This window comes from Cyprinus carpio, chromosome B1 (genome assembly GCF_018340385.1).
Source record: "Cyprinus carpio isolate SPL01 chromosome B1, ASM1834038v1, whole genome shotgun sequence".
NCBI lineage: Eukaryota > Metazoa > Chordata > Actinopteri > Cypriniformes > Cyprinidae > Cyprinus > Cyprinus carpio.
This window is the reverse complement of record NC_056597.1, coordinates 9,328,833-9,338,623: the sequence shown is the minus strand read 5'-3', so window position 1 is coordinate 9,338,623 and position 9,791 is coordinate 9,328,833. Positions and strand designations below refer to the sequence as shown.

Sequence of the window (9,791 nt, the reverse complement as noted above, 5' to 3'; positions counted from 1 at the left end):
GAACGTTAATAATAATTTACACTGTTATTTCTTGTTAATTAATGTTAATAAATGAAGCATTATTGTAAAGTACTATGGAATAACCTATCTGTGTATATTACAGTATTATAATAATAATAAAAATCTTTAAATGACAAAAATATGATTATTGTAAAATTTGAAACACTTTACTGTAAGGTCCCATTAGTTAATGTTAATTAATTTATTAATTGACAATGAACAATACATTTGTTAAAGTATTTATTAATCAGTAATTAATGTTAGTTAATAAAAATACATTTCATCATTAGTTCATGGTAGCTTAAGTCGATTAAATAAAATTAAAATATACAACTTTTGATTTTTGTAGTAATTGTATTAGTAAATACTGAAATTTACAAATAATATTGATAAGTGCTCTTAAAGTATTTTTCATAGTTCATGTTAAGTTCAGTTCAAGTTTTCAATTCAAGTTTATTTGTATAGCGCTTTTCACGAAACCAATCGTTGCAAAGCAGCTTTACAGTAAATAATTAAGTTTCTACAATACATTTAGGAATAGGTTATTAGTGGTGACTATGGCAGAAATGTACAGTTAGTTACAAATTACACGTAATCAAACAGACTTTTGTATTTAAGTACTACTAATGTTAACAAAGAGATCTTATTGTAAAGTGTTACTGTAAATTCTATTTTAAAATTGTAGCAATACATCAATTCAAAGGAACTTTGCTGATTTGACTCAACCAAACATTTAGAAAAATTGTATGTATTTATTTATTTAATAAATAAACATGCTTATTTTAAATCCAATTTTACATTTACATCAATACATCGACCTTTAAATGAATTGCAGTGATTTGGGGGTTTCTGTAAACTCTAATTCAAATATTTCTTTAAATAAAAAAATAATAATAATTTATGAAAAATATATATAAATATTTATGTTTTTTTTATTATCAATTAATTTTAAACACATTTTCCCTTTATCATTACAATATGTTCATCAAAAGGTTTTTTTTTTTTTTTTTTTTTTGTTTAGAAATATGTTGTAAGCCATTTAAATATGCATTAGTCAGAATCCATTTTCTGTATGAATATACAAAAATCCTCCGTGGTCAAATGTACACCCTGAAAGCTTGGGGGCACCTTGTCCCTTTCTCGTTGCTCTGTCGGGAGAGCTCCTCTCTCTGTGAGCGAGCGAGCGTGTGCGCGCGCGCGCGCGAGTGTGTGTGTGCGCTCTGCTGTTGCTGCCCTTTGATCCCTGCATTAGTGTTAGTTAGGGGCTCGGAGACACACACTTACAGAGAGCAGCTATAGTCAAGACACGGCAACAACAACAGCACCTCCCTCCTCTCCTCTTCCCTGTTCCCAACAATACACTTAACCGAGGACAGCCAGGTGCACGACAAGTCCCTGCCATCAGGCTCCCTCGCAAAATTTCCATGGAAAAATACCTTTTTTCTTCTTATCCCTAAACAAGAAGAAGAATGTGATAAAAGGGGGAAAATGCCAAGGAGGAAACAGGAGCAACCCAAGCGCCTGCCTTCACGTAAGTCGTTTTCTCGTTCGGCGAGATTTTAGCGCGCGTCTCCGTGTGTTTTGCGCAGTAGTTTAGGGTTAAAGAGGTGAAACAGACAAAGGCACGGCGGAGGTTATTTCTCCTTTTTTAGGTCTGTGCTAGGCAGCCATGTTGGCGATGAGGGGGCTAGCGGAGCGAGCGCACTAGCGGTGCCTTTAATTGCAGATAATCGATAAAGGTCCCGTTCCGCCTAAAGGTTGCGGACAGGAAAGCTCGCGTTATCGCCGCTTATTTGGCGCTTATGGCCGCGCGTCTTTTCTTATATGTGTCCGTGCGAGCGAGGCAGAGACGCGCGGAAGGGAAAGGGGAGGATCTGAGGATCTGGCCGCAATAAAATGAAGGGTCAGTCGGATCAGACCGAGAGCCAGACTCAGCCTTCCATCCGTGCCCCTGCCGTTACTTAGCTCCAGCCCTATCGAGCAGCGCTCCGCAACTTACAAAATGCGTCCTAAAACGCGGTCGCACAACTTTCCGCCTTCCGCGGTCGTGTGTGTATGTGTGCGCGACTTTTTCTTTCGTTTGTCGAGCGGGATTTTTTTAAGCTGAGGTATTTTCTTCCACCCCTCCCAGTTCAGTGGGGTTCGTGTCTGCAGGCTGCCTGTGTCAAAGCCATGGTCGGTCACCTGAAGTTCAGGCTTTTTTCTTTCCTCATTCAGCCATTCATTGCAGACGCTCTGCGATCAATAACGCACAAAAGGCGAAACGCGTTTTTCTCTGTCGCCTCGGAGCTCGTGCGAAGGAAATCTCACGGCTTGCGCTGCTTCGCACGGGTTGCGATCGGAATTACTAATCGCGAAATTTGTTCATTTGACCCTGTTGTAGCTGGATGTTAACATTGTGCTTTTATCAGCTCGCTAATAACGGCTGCAGTGGCGTGTGCCGGCCGCTAGAGGGGACATGACGTGGAGCATGGAAAACATCGATCAGAGGAATTGGCGAAATGTGGCACGGTGGCGCTTTAAATGCACGAAAGCAAGCGCTCGTAATGCATCTTTGAGCATGTTGCCGTTCAAAAGCGGAACGGCGCCTTTTGGGACTTTTTTGAAAGTCTGAGACACTCTTTTGCGGCTCTCTGGAATTTTCTGCCTGTGTTCTAGAGGCATTACGTCGTGCAGGGCTTTCTTCATAATGGCAAACGTGTTTGTTTACATCCACTGAACTTGTCACAGTCACGTCCTCTCGCTTTTAACTCGATTTTCATAAACAGTGATGCAGTTCAGAGTTTTTACTTAGTTTTGACTTTAAAATAAATCAAATAGAACTTTTTAGTGGTTTTGGTAAATTATTTTTAAAGTAGCCTATAACAAACTGTAGAAGGCAGTTATGTTGGATCTTTCAGTTTTATGAAATTATTTAGTGAGGAACACATTTCTTAATAGAAACTCAGGAAATGGTATATAAACCACAATATTACAATAATAAAGTGTTGTAACTTTACTTATTAAGCAAACGTAACTTATTAACCAAACATAAAAAGTTATTTAGTAACAGAAACTCGGGGTATGGTATATAAACCTCAATATTATAATAACAATGCATTATATCTAAATGCTAATTTCCCTTTCATAACTTTCTGTCAGTCATGGTTGTTTATGAACTGCATATCTACTGCCGTTTGTCTCACCTCTGATTACTGCCATATCAAAATCACCCACTCAGCAAAATCTCGTCTGAAGTTTGGTGGCGCTCCACACAGCCCTCTCCTGCAGCCGTGGAGGAGTGATGTCACGTTTCATTACGTTTCTCTGTTCAGTGTGCTTTGAAACCTGTGAGCAGAGAGACACTACTGTTGATCTACATTTATCTCATCTGCTCTTGATTACTGCCTTGAAAAGTTAAAAACACGAGTCCAGGACAGTGGGATTTGTGTTTATTTGCTCTGTCAAATAGTAAAGTGCCAGGCATCTGGCTGCTTTTTTGTTGCTGCTTTGTCATAGCCTTTTGCAACTGTATCTTTCACTTCCTTTTCTTGAGAATACATATCTGAGAGTTCAGGAGCGCTTGTGTCACGATGTGCACGGGTCAAGATGTGCAAGAGGGCATTAAGGTCTTGATACAGTCAGATGATCTTCTTGACAGTTAAATATGACCTTTGGCTTTAGTGCTACAATGGAAACCACTGGGATTACAAAAGCACGGCCTGTATAACACTGTTGCACCCTCCTTTTGCCAGAATTCTGAATTCATTTGTTCAAACCGCAGGTCACAGTTCAGCAAACTTCCAGTAAATTAATCGTGAAAAGGGAGTCTAGGTTAAAATGTTCCCGTCTCGTTAAGCTGTTTTCCTCAGATTTCCACTCCGAGGTGTGGAGGTCGACTGAGGTTGCCTCTTTTTCTCCTTTTCTGCTGTACTTTGTCTTACTCGCAGGCCTCCATTTTGTGCAAGAACATAGCCCGTATCATTCTTTCACCCCGACCTTTGCCATCAGCTAAAATGTCTCCCTATGGGAGCCGGCCATTTCCATTATACACACATGATCTTTAAGGTTATCTGCATTTGCAAATGGAGGAATTGGAGCATTGCACGGATTTCAGCTCTCCATTACAGAGCGATGGCAGAGTGTGTGTGACTGGGTGGCTCTCCACCTTACCGTAATGGTGGGTCACTGGCTCCTTTCCACTCATCTATGATTATAATGACCTTGGCTGGGCTTGGGCTTGAAAACATTGGATTAAGGGGAAAGGAAAATGAGGTGAGGTTTCCATTTCGCTCTTGGCATCTGATTTGTAGGGAAATTCTGCCAAGAATACCCCCTCCTCCTCCTCTTTCTTCCCCCTGCCCCACCAACTTGATCAGGCTCTCTCACCGGTGTCTGCCCATTTGAGCTCAAGCGAATAATGATACACAGGCTTTCCTCTCAGAAATGAATTAAAGGGCAGGGGAAGGGTGGTGGATGCTCTCCTGAACAAGTGCTTACACAGAAAGGGGCTTCAGCCAGGCATACTGAACCAGAACATTTAGATTAATTTGGCTAGCTGGATCGCCTGGCTTTCATCACAGGTGTAGTCTAGCTGTGAGTGCTCATGGTGACATAATTAAGACAATTTCTGTACAGCTCGATGATTGTAATGGACTAGGCTCATCATGTGTAATGTATTACTAAAGACGGTGCATCTTTAAAATGACAAGCCACAAAGTAGCCTGCTTTCGCCTGTGAAAGTACTGAATCAGACAAACTGTCTTGAAGCCAAGCTCAGGGCTCAACAGTAAGGATGGGAAGGATCGCTTGCTCTGTTGAGTCTGCGCTGTATCTGTCTGTGCATATTTTTATTTGGTTGTGAACTGTGTTGATCTAAGTTTTAAATTTGTAAGCCATGTAAAATCGTCTTATTGGCTTAATATGCATGAGGGAAATTATAAGTAGGATTTGGATTGTCTTGGTGGTGCCAGAAAAAAAAAACAATGGGTTGAAAGTTACAAGCAATGTTTTCAAAAATTATTGGTGTTTCTTGGGTTATCATATTAATTACATATTTATTATACAGCTATTATTATCATCCAGGTATTATTGCAAATTGTTCTTATTTTAAATTCCATTTAAATAAGTGTGAAAAATGCATCAAATATTTTAAATAATTTTAAAATAAATACATATTTTTTTAATTCAAATTTTTTAAGTGTGAATACATGAGCCTATTATTCAAAAGTCAGGAGTCCGTTTAAAACAAAAAAGAAATTAATACTTTTATTTAGCAAGGATGCATCAAAGTGATCAAAACCTAAGCACCAAAAAAATATATTTCAAGCAAGTAAATGCCGTTTTTTTTTTTTTTTTTTTTTTTTTTTTTTTTTACTTTACATTAAAGAATAATTTAAAAACATGTATCGTGGTTTCCACAAAAAAAGTGTTTTCAACTGATAATTATGAGAAATGTTTCTTGAGCAGAAATGATTTTTGAAGGATCAGAACACTCAAGGAGTAATGATGGTGAGAATTCAGCTTTGTCATCTTATGTGACCCTGGACCACAAAACCAGTCATAAGGGTCAATTTTTTGAAATTGAGATTTATACGTCATCTGAAAGCTGAATAAATAAGGTTTCAGTTAGTGTATGGTTTGTTAGGATAGGACAATATGTGGCCGAGATACAACTATTTGAAAATCTGGAATCTGAGGGTGCAAAACAATCTAAATACTGAGAAAATCGCCTTTAAAATTGTCCAAAATAAGTCCTTAGCAATGCATATTACTAATCAAAAATTAAGTTTTGATATAAAAGTTTTGGCATAAAAGAACAATGTATTGTTGTTACAAATATGAACGGTTTTGTGGTCCAGGGTCACATATGAATGAATGACCTTTTAAAATATATTACAGTGAAAACATTAGCAGGGCAAGCAGACAAAAAAAAAAAAAAAAACCTTACTGTTGTCCTCTGAACCTGTCCATCGATCCTTCTAAGCCTGTAGTTAATCGACATGCTCACTAAGAAATATTTTTTTCTGTGTATAGGACACACCTCGTGTCCGTATGTTTCATGAAGCACTACAGCCAAAGTCTGCACACAATGTTTCACCCACCCAAGTCTCAATCAAAGCCTGTGTGGAATAAATGGGTAATGATTTTCCGCATGTTGACAAGTCACAACATGGAGATCTACAGCTCGGAGAGCAGCCCTTTGGCTAGTGACTGAGTAATAACCAGCTCATAGCAGGCATTCTGCTGGCAGTGGTTCATAAGGAACAGCTCGCTGGTTCAGCTGGGGAAAGGGTGGGGGGAGCTGCTGGAGAGCTCCAGGCACTTTCCTGTGTTGTTGTACCACACAAGTGCATCCATCCCCTCCAGGACAGACCTTTAACAGGCTGCTAACGCTGGGCCACACCGCACAAGGGATCGAACAGACAGGTCTGACGCAGGCCCGGGCTGCAGAGCTATGCCAAACTGTGATTTGATTTATGAGTCAGTACTCTGGGTCCGTCTTAAGATGAGATGAGGATTGCTGGGCAGAATCAAAGAGCAGTCTGTTCACTTGACAGGGAATGAGAAGAGGCTGTCAGTTTTTAAAACTGGATTTGAATTGTCATATTATAGAGAAGGCCTTGGAAGTGGGGAGGTCAATAATACCTGGACAAAGCTTTATATTAGCATTTCCATTCATCTGAATGGCAGTTGCTTGGCTGGCGTGTGATTCCTCTGTACCTGACCTGCATGCTGCCCTCTTTGCTCATTGTGGTTCAGTTGCCTGAGTGCTAGATACCACGTGCCTAATCACTATAGAACCACAGAAAAATATGATTTGTAACATGACAAATATGTAACCTCACATATGTTGCTGCTGCTGTTTAGACATCAAGGCAAAAGGAGCATTAGGACTTTACATTCACACTGGTTTTTGAAACTTAGTCAAACTATTATATTATATTATATTATATTATATTATATTATATTATATTAAGGCAACATTAATATTAAGATTAATGTCAATTACATTAGTAACTGAAATTAAATATGCACAAATTACATACATTTCCTGAACAGAAATCTGAACCTTATCCTATTGGATAAAGGCAAGTTAAAAATATTTGATTTATTTGACGTATTCAAGTTGAAGGTTTTTTACGGAGAAAATTTTGGATTATCTCTTTATATCACTTCATAAATCAGAAAAAAACTGTAAAAAAAAAAAAAAATTCACCATGAATAATTAAATGTTGTTTTAAACCAGGCAAATGTATAAGTTTAAACAAACACCTTGGTAAAAACCTTCAGAATATAGATAAGAATAAAACCGGACATTTTGGTCAATGTACTGTAAGTGCTGCTGAAGTAGAGATTTCTGTCTCATTTTGAAAAATAATTTTTTAATATATCTACTGTAATTAAAATCTACAGATGCAAATAGATAAAATGCAATAAAATAAACACTATGTTGGGCCCAAGCACTAATGGTGCGAGGAATCGCTTTGTTTTTTTAGATGCTGTTTTTTCCCCACTAGTTTGAAACAAGACATTATGTCAAGCCAGATCAAAAAAAAAAAAACAAACAAACAAAAAAAAAAAAAAAACCTGACCAATACATGAAAAAAATAAAACTCTGTAGTATTAGGAAAAATATATTACTATTATAACATAAAAATTCCAATGTTAATAATATTAATAAACATTTAAGATCATTTGAATATCTAATTTTACACTTTAATAGTATTATATTTTGGTCTTAATTTCTTCACTGACCCCGACCCTTTAAAGTCCTGAGACATCGGAAGTCTTTATTCTGCCTGGTTGACAGTAGTTTTAATACTTTCTCATTACTTTGTGTGAAGTGCACACATGCTGCGAACTGTTCTGAGCTTGAGCGCCACACATGCTCCCTGTGAAGAGACAGAAAAGAGTGTAGTTTATTCATTTTCAATCACACAGTGCATACGGACTTTAAACAGACTCATAAGTCATTGATTACTTTGATTCACTTGCAGCCAAAATGTTGACCTTTTGATTAGAAGTTCCTTAAAGCTGTGAGGCTGGTTACACCAGTTTCTTTTTCAAACCAAGCAAGTTAAATAGAATGGAATGGATTGTTTTTGTTTTCTTTCTCCACCTTGAAATGGACTCCAGATGGCAACTATTATTGAGCATGTTCAGTTTTAATAGATTGTCCCCAGTCCTGATCAGTTTTGTTGCCATAATGGCTGCTTGATGTTTTTTTTTTTCTTGTTGTGACTGGGGAGGCTGATTCCACACCAACAGAGTAGCTCCAAAAATGCCAAGTTTGACTCAACTAGACAATTTGCTCTCACAATTATGCAGCGATCATAATCATAGTAATTACACAACAATAATAACGATGGTGATTACTATCATTGTCATCATTAGCATCAAGAGACGGGACACCGGAATGAAACAGAAACGGTTATATTTATATTCTAGTCAGGATTCCGTTGAGCTTGGTACACTTGGGTTAAATGCGAAAAGTGTGTATTTTTATATAGATATAATCGAAACTCAGTCAAATTCCATTTTCCTCCAATCCCAAGAAAGTGTGCTTGATGAGGGTTTGAAATTTGGGTATTCTCCAAACTCAAGGCTAACTTCTCCCCTGTCACGTCTCTAAGATAGACTACACTGTCCAGCGCAGAGAACATAAGCATGTTAATGAGTTTAACTAGAGGACTAGCAGCTGTGCTCCAAGGGTTTTTCTGGAGACGGGGCTGTTTTATAGCTGAGAAGATTAAAAGTGCCAGGAAGGAAACAGACACAGAGTAGTGGCACCCTGAGGTATTGACAGCCTCCAAGGGAAACGGTATATCATCGGCAAGTGTAGAGGTGTTTGGCTGCTTTACAAAGGCGAGATATTATATTCATGATGTGAAGTCATCTCTGTGAAAGCTATTGTCGCTATGTCTTAGGCTGATTTACGAGGCTTAAAACGTAGGTGAGTGTCTGAGACCTGCTCAGCCCCTCGTGTAAAAAATGTCCTTCGCATTTGCAGATGACTTCACAGTATGTTTGATTACTCCCGACCTTGATGCAAAGCTCTTGGTATTCATGTTTAGTTGTTACGACGAGGTCGGTAGCTGTTTAGTATTGGTCTGGGGGGTCTACCTGGATGTTGGTGGGGGGCTATAAGAAAGTACATCTTCTTTCAGTGTTAAACCTTGTTACATACACTATGCTAATGGTAGTAAATGGACGGTACAGCCATGGTGGCTAAAAATCTAAGATAGCAACTGAATGGTTGCAGGTTTGTGCACTGTTAAAAAAAGGGCAAAAATTGGAACTTAACGAGGTACAACAGCTTGTCACTGGGATGGTATTCTCGAAGGTAAATAAAAGCATCAGCTACATGACTAGTCAGAGTGGTTTTGTCATTTTTAACCATATAGCTTGTACTCACTGAAAATAAACACCGTTGCTCCAGCGCTAAATAAAAACAATACACGACTATGAGGCTGAACTAGACTAAGGATTATATACAAAAAAAGCATATTATATACAACACGGTATCAGCCATTGCAAAGTTATTTTAGTATTATTTATATTATAGTATAGTATTCATTAATATTTGAATTATCTTTATTTATTTTAAGTTTTAGTATTTTTTTAGCTTTAATTGAACTTTTTTCAGTATTAGCAATTTTAGTACTTTAGTACTTACCTTAAAACTTAAACTTATTTTATTTCACTCAATTGCCAAGGGAACCGTTTTTTTAGTGTAATTTTTCATCTAATATTTATGTTTTATTTAAATGTGATTTTAAAAAAAATATATCAGTACATCTACACATATT

At 37.8% G+C, this 9,791-nt stretch overlaps 1 protein-coding gene across 1 annotated transcript in view; it reads left to right on the top strand.

Moving 5' to 3' along the window:
• The first annotated feature begins 1,166 nt into the window (after positions 1-1,166).
• The window catches only part of znf827 (zinc finger protein 827), a 75,543-nt gene continuing 66,918 nt past the window's right edge, over positions 1,167-9,791 (top strand). The window contains exon 1 of the mRNA XM_042716509.1: positions 1,167-1,531. Coding sequence (XP_042572443.1) covers positions 1,489-1,531 — 43 coding nt within the window. The 5' untranslated portion in view covers positions 1,167-1,488. The remainder of the gene's footprint in view (positions 1,532-9,791) is intronic.